This window comes from Muscardinus avellanarius (genome assembly GCF_963383645.1).
Source record: "Muscardinus avellanarius genome assembly, chromosome: 9".
NCBI lineage: Eukaryota > Metazoa > Chordata > Mammalia > Rodentia > Gliridae > Muscardinus > Muscardinus avellanarius.
The window spans coordinates 47,874,922-47,891,562 of record NC_137795.1 but is presented as its reverse complement, the minus strand read 5'-3'; the positions used below and the strand labels follow the sequence as shown (position 1 = coordinate 47,891,562).

General features: G+C 37.5%; 1 protein-coding gene across 1 annotated transcript in view; it reads right to left on the bottom strand.

Annotated features, from left to right (window-relative positions):
• Positions 1-16,641, bottom strand: part of RELN (reelin) — a gene marked incomplete at both ends in the record, with an annotated part of 510,757 nt that overhangs the window by 202,569 nt on the left and 291,547 nt on the right. The window contains one exon of the mRNA XM_080701477.1: positions 9,759-9,904. Within this exon, the coding sequence (XP_080557603.1) occupies positions 9,759-9,904 (146 nt within the window). The remainder of the gene's footprint in view (positions 1-9,758; positions 9,905-16,641) is intronic.

Below are 16,641 nucleotides of genomic sequence, written 5' to 3'. Positions count from 1 at the left end.
GACAACTTTAGGTATGAGCTAAGATACAGAATAAAGCCTAGGTGTAAGATTCTATGTTTACCAAATTTATAAGTTTTTAGGAAGTCATATGAATTCTCTGGGGTTGAAAAAGTTCATCACACTCATATGGTCTCTATTTGGGAAATATCCTCTGCTATTTAATGCGGGATGAGCCATAGGTAAAGATGCTGGCACATTCATTTTTATTCATGAGGTTTATCTGCAGTCCTCTGAAGTCCAGCAAGGTGTGTCCTTGCACTTTCTTTTGCCACCTTCATGGCATTTCCAAGTTTTCTCTCTACCTCGCAGCTCAGCGAAGGCAAAGGGTGAGCTCCATTGGAAGCCTTCCCTGCATGCACTGCATTGCAGAGATTCTCAGCTTCAGCTGGTTCCCTGGTATTCACTCCAATTCAATTTCGTTTTAGTTTTTTATTACATGCAGCATGCTTGTTTACACTCTGGTTGGAATAACACTAATAAAGAATATTAGTTTCAGAATGGTTAGAAAATACACAGCTTGCTCATTAGTCAGACAATAAAATAACCTTGCCTGGAAATTATTTAGAGAAAGTAATGTATTAGAAAGTAATGTATTAGCTTGGGATGTTGGAGAGTCTCAACAAAGGTTACTTTCTTTTCCTTCTTCTACAAAATGTAGTGATATTTTTCTTTTTAAAATAAGGCAAAGTGGTAATTCAAATGAATTCTAAATTATGATGAGTTTGTTTATACTAGAATTAACAGTACAATCTTGGATGACTTTGCAACACGGCATACAACTTGTTATTGCTAAGACAATCCTTAATCAAGGACATACTTAGTTGAAAGAAAACATGCTTGCACTTTATCTACCCATGAGTCTTTTGCACTGTTAAAAAATTTCTATGAAGCCGGGCGTGGTGGCGCACGCTTGTAATCCCCGCGCTTGGGAGGCCGAGACAGGAGGATCGCACGGGTTCGAAGCCAGCCTCAGCTACTTAGTGAGGCTCTCAGCAACTTAGTGAGAGCCTGTTTCCAAATTAAATATAAAATAGGTCTGGGAGTATAGTCCGGAGGTAGAAAGCCTCTGGGTTCCACCCCCAGTACCACCAAAAAAAAAAAAAATAAAATAAATTATATGAAGAAGTGTCAACTTGGGCGTAGTCACTCACGCCTATAATCCCAATACTTGGGAGGCTAAGGCAGGAGGATTGCAGGCTCCAGGCTAGCTTCAACAACTTTGTAAAGTTCCTTAGCAACTTAGTGAGACCCTGTTTCAAAATAAAAATTAAAAAGGGTTGGGGGGTGCAGCTTGGAGAAAGAGGGCCCTGGGTTCAACTTCTAGTACCAAACAAATAAACAAACAACAACAACAAAGAAACTGGTCCTAGAACAATTTGATCACATGAAGATTTTTTTCTGTCATTAAAAAAATGGTTTTCTTTCTAAAAATATAAAAAAATTTCTTAAAAAAGAAAACAATAATTAAACCAATAAACTAGAAAACTAGAAAAAGGAAAAAGTGCTACATGTCTTTTTATAGCTTGTAGCAGTTTACCCTCATCTATCTGAGGAGCTGGCATGGTCTTTAAACATATCCAATTATTGTTTCCAACTAATTTTTTTCTCCATGATATATTTACTTGCATATTTAAATGACAATTTATGTTTCTCTGGCCTAATTAAATTTGTGTTTCCTCTTTCTTTCTTTTCTTTCTTTCTTTCTTTCTTTCTTTCTTTCTTTCTTTCTTTCTTTCTTTCTTTCTTTCTTTCTTTCTTTCTTTTTTTTTTTTTTCCCGGTACTGGGGATGGAACCCAAGGGCATTCTACCTCCGAGTTACACCCAGCCCTATTTTTTATTCTTTATTTTGAAACAGGGTCTTTCTGAGTTGCAAAGGGCCTCATTGAGTAGCTGAGGCTGTTCACAAACCACGATCCTCCAGTCTCAGCCTCCCAAATGCTGGGATTACAAGTATGTGCCGCCTGTTTGTATTGCTTTTATATCTTATTAATTACTACAAGAATGATTTTCCCTCAAACACTGTTTTGGCCATAAAACAGTACTGATAGTAACTATGCTTGGAATAGCAACTAATATTTTATATACTTTATTTTATGATTATGTGGATCATATTGAAAATGGCATACATTCACACAGTGCTTGGAGCCCTCTGCCCCCTGCCTCCCCTTTTCCCCCTCCCAACAATGAGTGTCCAGGTTGACCATGCTACATTCACATTTATACACATATTCGAATATAGCTCCTCCATTAATCAACCTCAGCCCAGTAATGGAGGGGAAAACTCAGATTAGCAACTCATCTTTAACTTAATTATTTACTGTGTTCCACGTATTGTTCAAAGTCCCTTATAAAATACATGCATGTTAGCCCTTGTAATGCTTAAGAGAATAGAGAATTAATTCTATTTTGTCTAGTTGAAGCCTGACTTAATGCCTCTCTTGTTACCTTTCAAGGTATATTATTTTTTCCTTGAGTTTTTTTTTTTTTCCAGTACTGGGAATGGAACCCAGGGGCATTCTACCTCCAAGCTACAACCCCAGCCCCATTTTTTTATTCTTTATTTTGAAACAGGGTCTCACTGAGTTGCAAAGGGCCTCCCTAAGTAGCTGAGGCTGTCTGCGAACCATGATCCTCCTGTCTCAGCCTCATAAATCTTAGCATTACAAGAGTGCGCAGCCACGCCCTGCTCCTCCTTGATTTTTAACTTTGTGTGTTATTTTCATTTTAATCTCTAATAAAGAGAAAAATATGACTGAGATTTTTTAAAATGTTGTAAGAATCTCATTTAATAGATGAATATAACTTGTTCAAATATTTTGCATTTCTGATATGCCTGGTTTGGCTACTGACAAATTGTTTTCTGTTTTCTACTTACCCAGTTCTTTTTTTTTCTCTTCTTTTTCTTTTTGCAGGTCTGGGGATGGAATCCAGAGGCATTTGACCTCCAAGCTACTTCCCCTGCCCTGTTTTTTTATTCTTTATTTTGAAACAAGGTCTCACTAAGTTGCAGAGAGCCTCACTAAGTAGCTGAGGCTGACTGCTAACCACGATCCTCCAGTCTCAGCCTCCCGAATGCTGGGATTACATGTGTGGCACCACGCCCATCTTACCCTGTTCTTTATTGTCTACTTTTTTTCACTCTCCCAAACCATCCTGTTTGTTCCATGTCAACCTAATGCTGTACAAGTTATATAGCATATATCTGTCTGGCTTATCTACTTTTTCAACATACATATTTCTATTTATACCCATAGTTTTCTATTACATGAAGAGTTAAGCAAAATCTATATCTCAGCTCTAAGCAAGTTAGGAGTTTTCCAGCATTTTAATTCCTTATTCGGCATCTCATCAACCACCATCTGTACTCTTGTGCTGAGGTTGTGCAGGTTTCAGTTCTAAATTTTCATCAAAATTTTAAAATAATCAATACATATTCAGATCAAACCACACGTTTTACTCTTCTACTTGCTTGTTATTCTTCCTTGAATCTCTCAAACTTATCTTGGATTAGCTTACAGGAAAACATCTTCTAGAATTCTTTCAGAGAGAGTTCAAGGATGCTAAACTTTCTAAACTCTGTGCATCTGAAAAGTTTTTTTATTTTTTCCTGACACTTGGTGATATCTAGTAAGAGAAAGAATTTTACACTGTATATAATTTTATTTCTGAACTTTAGGATAACTGCCTCCTTTAAAAACAATTATGCTTGATGCTACAAAAAAGTACAGTGAATTTCATCTACAAGTTTTTAGAGTTTCCTTTTTTATCAACAATCTGAAGTTCCTCCCTGTTGGTTTAAGACTGGGTAGTTTTTCCATTCATCTTTCTAAATATTTTCACTCATGGGAACTATATATTTTCTTTATTCTTCTCCTTTTTCTTAATCTTGAGAACTTTCAAAAATATGTATTTGAATATCTCATTTCATATATTCCCTTTGACTTCTGAAATTCACATTATTTCTAAGACTTGAAGTACCAATTTTCTCCCCACAAGTAACATCTCTTTTCCTATATTTAATGATAAAAGATTTCAAGGTTCAAATTTCCAGCTCACTAAATTATTCTTCAGTTATGCCCATTTGATAGTCCTCCTATATTCAGGGACAATATCAGTATTCAGGGGCAAATTTGTTTCAAACATCATATATTTTCATTTCTCACATCTCTAGTTGCTTTTCCTCATAACTTTTCTCTAATTTTGTAATTGAACCTAGGATATTTTAATTCGGAGCTACACCCCAGCCCTCTTTATTTTTTATTTTGAAACAGGGTCTCTCACTAATTTGTTGAGGCTGGCCTTGAACCTGTGATCCTCCTGTCTCAGTCTCCTAACTAATGGGATTATAGATTTGCACCACCACATCTGGCTGAATTATCCTTCTTTCACAGTCTACATTTGTTCATTATGTTAATTCCACTAACCAAACTCTTAGTTCTTTATTGAGCACCTTGTTAACAAAACAAAGTTGACTTTTCTCATATTTGGTAACTCTAGGATCTCTTAGTTTAAAGGCCCATTGACTGGTGAGGATGACCTTGGGGCCACCGCTCAGCTCCTCCGTGCTCAATGCTTGTTCCTGGAGGCACAGGCCTGTGCTTGGAAGGGGGAGTAGCAAGGGGCTTGCTCACTCACCAGTCTCTGCAGTAGTAACCCATGATCCCATTCTGGTTCCTGTGGCCAGCCTCCTTGACTGGGAGCAGCTCTGAGACCTCACAGCATCTTATTCAAGGTATATTTTGGAATATAGTTGTGTGTGTGTGTGTGTGTGTGTGTGTGTGTGTGTGTGTGTGTGTGTGTTGTGTAGTGCTGGGGATTGAACCCAGAGATATTCGACCTCTGAGCTGTACCCATAGCTTTTTTGTTTGTTTGTTTTTGAAACACGGTCTCTCTAGGTTGCTGAGAGTCTCACTAAATTGCTGAGGCTGGTCTTGAACCTGCGATATTTCTGTCCCAGCCTCCCAAGTACTGGGATTACAGGCTTTGCCACCACTCCTGGCTTGATTTAATCTTTTTCTTTTTTTCAGTACTAGGGATGAAATCCAGGAGCATTTTGCCTCCAAGCTATAACCCAGTCCTATTTTTTATTCTTTATTTTGAAATGGGGTTTCACTGAGTTGCAAAGGCCTCATTACATAGCTGAGGCTGTCTGCGAACCACAATCCTCCTGTCTCAGCCGTCCAGTTGTTGGAATTACAAGCATGTGCCACCATGCCTGGCTTTTGATTTAATTTTTAAATATTCATTATGTTTGTGGAATTCCTCTTTAGCACAAATATTCTGGTAATGCTAAGGACCTTGTACATTCTTTTTTTTTTTTTTGCAGATCTGGAACCCCGGGGCATTCGACCACCGAGCTACATCCCCCTGCCCTAGTTTTTATTCTTTATTTTGAAACCGGGTCTCACTGAGTTGCAGAAGGCCTCACTAAGTAGCTGAGGCTGTCCGCGAACCGCGATCCTCTGGTCTCAGCCTCCCGAATGCTGGGATTACAAGCGTGCGCCACCACACCCGGCTCCTTGTACATTCTAGGTAGGTGTTCTACCCCTGAGCTACACTCCTAGCTCTAATTTTTGAAAGGTATTTGAATAGTAAAATATATAAGTGACACTTACATTTAGGATACAAGCAAAATATACAATTGCACATCATAGCATATGTTGTTCTACAAAGTCCCCTCTTACTTCCACCTAAAGATAGTTCCAGCTAGGTGAGATACGGTAGTTGTTAATTGTTAAGCCAAAGTTTAGCAAGACTCACATAAATTACCAGTATATCTATTAAAGTTTCTCTCCTGCTGAAGTAACAGATATATCTTCTTTTGGACAACAAAACAAAACAACAACATCAACAAAAACCCAAACCTTTCAAATCCTGCTGAAAACACAAACCTCTCCACACTCATGGGACACTTAGTGATGGTGAAGGACCAAGCCTCTTGCCTCCTGGTCTTCTGAGATCAGATATTTTGATTCAAATGGTAGAAAAACACGGATAACTGGGAAAGTGGTTTTCAAATAAAACTGCAATGAGTTAGTGGCTTTCTCTTCTTCTTTGCCAAGAGTGATATTGTGAAGATATCATTAGGGTAGCATTTTATTTTCCCCCCATAACCCTTATCAGAGGAAAACACATGAAAGTATTCCTAATATTGTCATATTAATGACTTAATTTAAAAATATTAAAAAAGTAACCTCAAAGCAACTGGCCATTCTTGGATACAGTGAAGATTCACCACCTATGTTTTCTATCTCTTTTAACAGGTGAGCTCATAGCAACAATAAGTTGGCTTTGTGGATGGTGGTGGTTGAAGGGAAGAACGAGACAAATATTTAATAAAGTTGGCAGAGAAAGAGAATACATCAAGCATTCCCTGCCAAACTCCTATTCTGTTTCTCCTTGTTAGTTCTTACCCTAGGTAAAAATACTTCACATTATTTTGATTTTGTGAAAGAATTTTCAAGAATTTTCTTTTCTTGAAACTATAATTTTTAAAAAGATATATCAGAATTCTTTCTTAGAACGGTAAAGCAACATTTGGTAATGGGTGGGAGTGGGAAATCATACCTTCTAGGCCTCTCAAGTACTGAGATTACAAGCGTGCGCTACCACACCTGGCTCTATTTTATTTTTTATTTTGAAATAGGATCTCACTCCTAAATTGCTGAGGCTGGCCTCAAATCTGTGATCTTCTGATCTCAGTCTCCCAGGCACTAACATTACAGGTATGCACGACCATGCACAACTTAAACCAACATTTTTAATATTGCCCCAAACACAGACGTTCCTAAGTCCTCTCATTAGTTTTTTATACCCTCATAGCATGATGCCAACCTCATAACTGGGCCGCCGGATGGGAGAATGAGGGAAGTAATTCTGGTAGTATGGCCTGATAGCCTAGGAGCAAAAGCCCAAATAAACCCAAGGTGAGGTTGCAAGAATAATTAAACCACTTTTAGGATTCAGCTGAGCTAGCTGCATGGTCATGAGGGTGACACAGGTGCCTTTCTGGCGTACATTATTAAGCATGATCAGAAGAGGCTCTGCTGACAATGCCGGGGGCCGCCCGACAGCACGAGCTTCCTAACTGCGGCGGAGCCCGAGAGCTCAAGCCACTGGTGGGTGGACTTTCCTCTGATGTTGCTCTGTGTCCTTACTGACTGCAGTTCTTTTATTTCAAGCACAGTTACTTTCAGTTCTTTGTTTTGGAAAAAGATGGATTTTTTTTATGACAAAAAAATCTCTTACATCATTATTGCTCTGTGAAAATGTAATGTCTGATCTGTAAATATATATGTGCTTACACATATACATTTATTATGTATATGACATATCTTAAAAATAAATATAATATTTCCAGGTTTATCTCTGGACAACCACATTAACTTTCCTTTTAGTTTTAGTTTTATTGATGTATTATAATTATACATAAGTATAGGATTCATTGTTGTATATTTATATATATGAACAGAACATAATTTGGTTAACTGCATTCCCCAATACCTCCCTTGTTCCTCCTACCACATCAATTTTCTTAAATATTTTGGTTTCTTTTAGTATCAGGTTAATACTTTTATAAGCTTAATTCATAAAGAGAATTTCTATTTTTGAACCAAGTTATCCTAAATATGATTAAGAGATAGAATATTTGTCTTTCTACTAAAGCATTTCTTTTTATTTTTTAATAGACAGGCTTTGATACAACAAGTTAATGACATAAGAAATTAAAATGGGAGACATTCAGAGAGAGGGAATAGCTGGCTGAGAAATCCATAGGCAAAACAAATTTTGTTACTCCTCAGAAGTATAAAAATACTGGGCTGGGGGTGCAGCTTAGCATGTTCTCAGTGGTAGAGCACATGCTTAACACGCACGAAGCCTTGGGCTCATTCTCTATGTCCAAAGAAAGAAGAAGAGTAGTAACATTTAAAACACTGAGTTTTACTGAAAAGACAAGCAGAGGGATAGAGAGAAAGAGAGAGACAGAAAAAGAGAGAAATAAGAATTTATGTGTGTATCAGAATGTTATTCCTAGAGATTGCATTTGTGTCTTATCTCTGTTTTTTTTTTTTTTTTGTGGTACTGGGATGGAACCAAGGGCATCCTACCTCTAAGCTACACTACACCCCCAGCCTTACTTTTTATTCTTTATTTTGAAACAGGGTCTCACTAAGTTGTGGAGGGCTTCACTAAGTAGCTGAGGCTGGCTGAGAACTGCGATCCTCCTGTCTCAGCCTCCCAAATGCTGGGATTACACGTGTGCGCCACCACGCCCGGCTATCTCTGCTTTGGGCTGGTACACTGGGAAGTCATTGGAGTCTCACTGAAGAGGATGACTCCTCACTGACCGTGGATGGTCCTGGCTCAGAGGGATGAGGAGTAAGGTTAGTGAGTCTCGTGGGCCTCCACACTGGGGCTCTGCTCATCGGCAGTCTGGCTGCATTACCAGGAAAGGGAGTTGAGCTGGCCTTCTATATCAAGGGGCAGAAGGAAAGAACTGATACTTTGGTGATGGTTCCTTTATCTCCAGCAGATAATAAGCCCCTGTGCCTTCCCACAGCTCTGGGCTCCATGAGTGGTATCAGTGTCCTTCAGAGGCATACCCTGGTCTATGGCAGAGACTGGACTTGATAGACTCCCCCAAAGCAGGAGCAGGCTTAAGACAGAAATACAGTGTCTATCAGGGGAAGATCCCGGGGTGGCCGCAAAGGCTCTAAGCAGCAGCAGTGGTGGCTCAGGCTGCTGCTCAGACTTCCCTCTTACTGGATCTGAATGAATGTCTTGGACAAAGCACAGAAAATGAGGAGACCAGGAGACAATCCTGGCTTGCCTACTGCTCGGAAGCTCAATGCATCTTCACATAATTTGAGATCAGAATGATGCAATTACACCTCAAATGTCAGTGGGTTCTGAAAAAGTTCTTCGCCATTCATGATTAAATTATTGTTCTATATCATTGTGAAATTAAATGCTACAATAATTTCTTCACCCTCATCAGAGTATTAGAGAATATGCACTAGAAAATAAGGACCTGGTATTCTGATTACATGTGTTTATTGCAAAAGGAAAAGTCAGGAGATTTCTAGAATTTCCTTCCACTATCCACTTCCTCCTACTACCTTATAGACATTGATTCTCTGAATATATTAATTTTTTCCAAGTTGAACTTTCAAAGTACCATTCAATGAGTAGGAGATATCTTGGGGACCCTAGAAACCAGAAAAAGGTACACAGAACAAAATGGCAATGACCAAAACACACCCACTGCTCCATATCTCCTCTACCTCAATCTCAGCCCCCAATTCCTCCTTTATAACCACCTCAAAGATGAATTTTATCCTCTAAACAACTTTTATGGATCAAAAAGACATTCCAATGAAAATCAAGTAGGAGCACATATAAATCTCAAGTCCCAGGAAGACAACCAAAAATCTCACTATAATCATAGTGGGGAGATTTTTATATTCTACAAACATTGGAAAATTTCAATAAAAGCTGACTAAGCTAAAATGAGGTAGAAGGGATTCAAGCAAAGTTAAAAGGTATTTGTAATCACCAATTTTTAAGATGCATAAAAGTAGTTGATTACTTAATAAGGAATCTTTAGGATAACCGTACCCCTTTTGGCTTGTCTATGATAAGAACCGTCAGTGTTGGTTTAAGTATGCTTTTGCTATTTAACAAATATGCATTTAAAATATATCCAGCAGGATAAATGCAAGTGCTGTACACAGCATGGGAGATAACAATTACTTACCCTGTAGGCTGGCTCTCAAATTCTTCTGACCACTGCTCTTGGATATCCTCTGTAGAAAGATCTACGTCCCGGGTGGTGGCAAAATTGAACTCACTGCCTTCATTTCCATGGAAATAAATGGAGTTCCCATCTGACTGACAGCTATGCTGTAGATAAAAAAGAAAGCATGGGGTGGCGGTAGAATTGGTTTTGTAGCTGTATCTGTCTTACTCGTGTATAATTAGAGTTTTTAGAAAAGTCATTATATTATTCTCTCTACAATGGACTCTCAATTCAAAAGGGCTTGTTACCTTCTTTTTCGCCTTGTTTAATTCAATTACAATTTCTTTCTAACTTATTAAGTTATCACAAAAAAGGAGTCAAAAGGGCATTTGAGCTTTGCCACCTCAGTCTGCAGTATGAAATAAGAATATTTTAATTGGAATGATTTCCCATCTTTACCAAAGCCCTTGTTGTGGGAATTAAGTCTGATAATGACTTGTCAGATATTTAAAATTCTGTGGTTATAGGCTAAATCACACTGACCTTTTCAATATTCCATATATTTCTGGCTTGCCATTCAAGTCTTTCACAATTTGTCTGTAAATGGAATATGAGTAGAATAGCCAGCTAATCAAAACATGGAATACAGAAAAGGTCAAAGTAATCCCAGATATGAGCATATATTCTCAGCCAGTGTTTGAGTAAGTTTCTGACCAGACCTAAGAAGTGCATGATGACCACAATGAAGAGATAGAAAACCACAAACCTTTGTTACCTTCCAAATGAACACTTTCAAAGAATAAAGAAAAATAATTTCTTGTGATTTTTATTTTGTGGTAGTGAGGATTTAACCTTGGGGCATTCTAACTCAGAGGTATACCCCCAGCTATTTTACTTTTATTTTTAAAACAGGGTCACATTGCTTAGGGCCTTACTCTGTTGCCAAGGCTGGCTGCGAACCTCAGTCTCCCAAGTACTGGAATTAGAATTGCAAATGTGCACTGCCACACCTGGCTTCTTGTGTTATTTATTAACTTTTTTTCAACTTGAAGTGAATAGTCAAAGGTAAGAACAAACAGTGGAGCCGAATAAAACATTTTAAAATTATAAGAATACGTTACTCATATTTTTGGAAATAAGTCATGTATAGAGAAATGTATATTTATACACACATCCATATATATTATATATATATGGATGCACACACATATAAAGACCAAGCATGCTTTTAGTTTTATATACTTTTAAGATGAAATAGAAATGAAGAGAAATAGCTGGACAAGCATATCCATTAGGCCCACTCACTCTAAATTTTGATGGACAGGGACCATCAGAATTCTAGGTCTCAAATATTTGCTGAATAGTTAAATAAATAAATATTTGCTGAATAGTTAAATAAATAAATGAATAAATGACACCACTCTGACTTCTCAGGCAATCAGCTATTCTTTCATGGAGAATTCACTCTGTAAAAGGCATCAAGTAAGGTCCTGGGGAGGAGTAATAATACATAATCTTTTCTTTCAAAAAACTCAGTCTAGTTGATATATATTAAAGGTAGAGCCCAATTCTGGAAAGCATATTGCCATGTGCCAACGAGTGAGATAAGGTGGCAACCACTACGTCTAGGGCTGGTGTAGACACGCAGGCTTCATAGATGAGCAGGTCTTCAACTGGCTTATGGAAGGATGAGTAGAAATCCAAATAGAGATGAATTACAAAGATGATAACTGTGCATGATTTGAGAATTAGACTGGAGCCTGACTAAAGGATCTTGCATGATAGTCTCATCTCTACACTACCCTGTTGACACTGGGGTTCTAGAGCAGGAGAGAGATTGCAATGACACATATGACAAACTTCTCGAGGTGAGAAAGCCAGCTGGGTTGGAATCAGGCTTGTTACTAGACTGAAAGAATAACCAGTTTCCAGGAGTAGGTGCATCTTATTTTACGGAGTCATCTCACAGCACTGAAGTACAGCGTACCCTCAGGGCTCTGCCTCATTCTAAGGGATTCTGTGAGCTGTGCCACGTGTCAGCTGCTCGAGAACTTTCACACACAACGAATACAGATTATTCATGGATGCTAAACTGAGCTCACTCTGTGTATTAAGCCAGACATATTGAGAGCTAGAGTTCAGTTTACTTGAGAGGAAACAGAAACCACCGAGTGATGACAAATCTAAAAACCCTCTTTTGCCATGCACACTGTAAGGACAATCAATACTAAGTAGAATAACAAAGATTATTTTCCTAATAATAAACACACTGAGCTCTCAGTAAAAGTCTTCACAATTATCTCCACAATCTAGAGTCCTGATAATCTGCGGTCTGTGTTTATCTGGAATTGATATAAAGACTTAGACATATATACCAATATCCAAAGAAATGATGTACATGAAATAGCTATATGTGTGAAGATTTATTTATTTATTTATTTATTTATGCTAGTGCTAGGGATCGAACCCAGGGCCTTGCATGTGCTAGGCAAGCACTCTACCTCTGGGCTAAAGGATGACTCACCTAACATGAAACTGTGGTCATTTCTGGCTAAATATCCCTTTAATTGTTTTAAGCTTTTCATTTACCTCTTAATTATGTATTAATATTTTAAAATTCCATTTAACATATTTTTTCTACCCTCATCCAAGATTTGTGTTATTGACATACTTGATGCCAATTTTATGGTTAGTTGAGGTATAAAATTTATGTAAAAAAGTAAAATCAGTATAATACTGGAGCGCACATTGTTAAGCTAGTTCACAAAATAAATTGATATAACAGAAAAGTGAAGGCATGTTTTAAAGGATATTTTTGTTAGTTGTTTTGTTGTTCAGATTTTATTGTTGAACAAACCATTGCAATTGTTTGCAACTACTGGACAATAGTTATCAAATAAATATCTAATCACGACAACCACAATAGAACCAACATAGGAAATACAAGTAATATTTACTACAGTAAATATGAAGAAAACAATTTGAAAAAATATTAATGCTCACATTAAATGAGTATTAACCAATTTCCATATTAGTAGGGCCTAAAAATAGTAGAATTTTTCTTTTAACAAGTTTCTATGAAGAATAGAATGGTATAGATTTTGATATAGTTTAAAAATCTCTATAGAGCTGTTCTTTACCAATTTAGTGAAAGAACAATATTCAGTACCAAAGCAAAATTCAAACAAATGAGTTAGTGCTTTGTAATAGTCAGTTTTATCATCTGCCCTGAAATCACCCTCATCTTGTCAAATTAAATGGGATGTTCACAGTTAGTTCCATTCTCTTCTCCTAAGCGAGCCCAATGTCCGTTGGAGAGTGGAGAGGGGAGAATTACTGCTCTTGGCATATTCTTTTTTTCAGTCTTAGTACTACAGTCTTAGTAGTCTTTTAGTACAGTGACATCTTAAAAAAGTGAGTTCATGACACACAAACAGCTACCGCTCAGCAGGAGGTGGCTGGCTCCCCTCCCCCTCCCTTCCCATCTCTTTGCAGGATGGTGCTGTCATTTTCAAGGTAGCAGGGACTACAGAGGCAGAAAATACACACAGCTATGGATGGCTTACTTTGTCCTCCTCTATCCTGAGGAGATCAGGATATGATTTCTCTTGGTCATGCCAAGAACTCAGTGTTTTCAAGGATTGGAGTGACAGTAAGATACTTCCTTTAAACAAAGGAGCAGGGTAATAGTGGGCCCATAAAACAGGGGCGGTCTGTGTGACACTGGTGAATTCCTGAGCTAACTGAGAGCAGCTGGAACAATGAGCTGCTCTTTTTGTCTACAATGTTGGTTATATAAAGGCTTTGTGTATATAGGAGTCCTGGGCAGGGTGGGGTCTAGTTCTGGGTTCTCATTCTGAGGATTCCTAAATCAATTATAAGGCAAATTAGAATTTTATCTTAACTCCCTTTCGGGTGTGTCATAGGGACTCAATGTCTTGGAATTGGTTTGGTTTCCTAGATACTCTTCAAACTACATTGAGATTAAGATAGAGTCCCTGGGCCTCCTCCTGTTTCCTCTTTCCATTGCTGCCTCTACATGGGAATCCATGGCCTGCTTGGTGAGGGTCTGTTTGAACTTTCCTCTAGAGCCTCACTTAATTAATTCAGTACTTACATGAATCAAGAAAATTGAGATTGGAAAAGACCCAACTACTAGAAACCTGAAACAAACTAATCAAAAGGATGAAGAATGAAAACTTAGTTAACATCCATCCTTAAAGAGTTTAGCAATTAGACTTAGAAGGTATGTTTAAATTCATTTTCTCTGCTTAACAGCTGAAGTTTTTCACAAGTCACTTAATCACCCTCAGTTTCCTAGGCTGAAAAATAAAATCAGTAATATGTATTCTCTGGAGATGTTTTTAGAAGCACAAATATAGGAGAAAGTGCTTTTTGAAATTTGTGAGTGCTATAAAATAATCATTATTTGTGAACATGAACTTTAAAATATCATAATCTATCACTTAAAAGTAGATGATAGAGAAATAGAATATTTAAGTATATTTGTTTCTGATCAGAGTAGTCACTAAAATTCCTCAGATTCAATTAAAACCTTCAATAAAATGTACAAGAATATATTCCACTATAGAATATGGTAAAAATACTGGAAACATTCATGCATGAACAGGACGGAAAAATCCAACTATTAAAGTTTCAAAAGCCCTTCACATTTTGACAGATTACCAAATATTCTAACACAGAACAACTCAATAATATAAAATAGCTGCTACCACTTTTCTTACAGATGACCTTGCATCATGTAACATCGAACTCCTGTGTTAAAAATCCCACTGAAATGTGCATTGAAAGTATGAGAAAAATTCCAGGATACTGCTTTCAATTTTAATACCCAGCTATTTTTGTTCAGCATCTACCCAAACTCATGTTATTTATATGCAATAACAATTAAAATCAAAACATCTTCAACAAACAAATGTCTGATTTTGTAATCTACATGAGTTCTCAATATGAAAAAATCAAGAATATTTTGGAATTTAGGACTATTTGATTTTGAACATCATGAAAATTTATCAGATTTTCTTGAGCAAGTGTTTATATACCACTTGTGACTTTCTGAGGTATAACTTTGACTTCTATCGGGCATATGTGAGGTAACTGAGCATTTATTTTCGGAGTAAAGTAAAAGGAGAAATTCTTCAGGTAGTTCTAAATTTTTCTTCTCTGTTTAGCCCTTCTAGTGTACATTGATTATTGTGTTAATTATAATTACTTTTACTTATTTCATTATTTTAGCACTGATCAATGAAATACTTCATATTTCTAAGTATGAGCAGATTTCCAATTTATAAAATCCCTTCGTATAGTCTTCCCATATTTCTCTTTGTAGATCACAAATATTTTTCTACTTTGCTGCTAAATGGATTTCCTTTGCTTGACAAGCAGAACACGGTGTTAACTAAGTGACAAGAATTTGCCATTCAGAAAAGTATCAACAGGAAACATCAGTGCAAATTCCTCAGTATAACAAGTCCTTGGCCATAATTCAGAATAGCATTTTTCTAAGGTTGCTCCCTATATTTTGCTGAAAATGTCAATGACTTCACCTCTGTACTTATAATAGTACTCACAGTTGCCTCCACCATTGTTTAATTAGGTTTTCATCAAAGATGAACACTGAGGTGCCTCTTAATACCATCTCCCCAGGGTCTAACAGCCCCAGTGATGCTTTCAGGCATCTTTAGACTTACAATGTATTTTTTGACGATATACTTTTTGTTGGAATGGTAGACTGGGCATTTGGGCAGAGTCAGCTTGCAGAGAGCTGGTAGCAGATGGAGTGAAATCTGCCTAGTACGCCTTCCCCTCCACATGAGCAGAGAGCCATCCATTTCCTCCATTAAGAAGTTGTCACTCAGCCCACCCAGCTGGAAGACCATTTTTGATAGCCAAGCTGGCTGGTGGCAGACAATTCAGATACAAAGTGCACTTTAAAAGGAAGCTAAAGCATCGTTTGTAGGAAAATTGAAAATGCATGGCTTCCACCACCGCCAATTTTTTAATGACTGTAATATTTTAAGTGATTATTTTTGCCACTTCAGATTGCTCCTTAGAGAGGAGAGGTTTTTTTAATTAAAATCTAGGCAATGCAAACAGATGAGATATGAGGAGCCGAGGAAAAGAGAAATAAAATGAATAAAATTAATTAAAATGGCATTGTTGGCACAGCCATAAATTAGCCACTGTCTGGCTGGAAATGAAATATGTTTGGTATAGGAACTTCTGGATTGCAGTGAGGTGTGCGCAGGAGTGAGTGGGAGTTGGCTGACTTACAGCGTAGGTGTCACTGTGCTTCTTAAGCCTTTTGCTATGCTACGGCCATTATCATAAAGGAATGCATATTTCCCAAATCCTCGTTCAATGGCCTTCAAAGGCACAGACTTTCATTCTACAAAAATAATTTGAAAATGGGAAGAGGATTATTTCTCTCATGAGGCGAAATGAATTTTGAACATTTTCCACACATTCGATTTCTAGGTAATTTAATGCCAGTTAAAAAAAACAAAACAAAAAAAAACCTGAAAACTTGGCTGCAGACGTCGTCCAGGTGCAGATGGGTTGAAGTGCATCTTCTGTAGTCAACACAATAGATTCAACCATGGTGAGTGAATTTTGGGGAGCTCAAAGAGTGTTTTCTTCTCATTATTTTCTGGACTCGTTAAACATTTGCACTGGAGCCACTTTGTACTAAGATTTACAAAGATTCCATTTATAGTATATTTTGTGACAAGTGTATAATTACTTGGCGATAGTTAGGACAACTCTTAAGTGACCACAGCAACAGATCTGAATTGGAGGAACGAGAGGAAGAACACCAATATAAAATTCCACGGGGCAGTTGTTAAGCGTGTCTTAGGGGATCAACTTGACTTTCACAGTG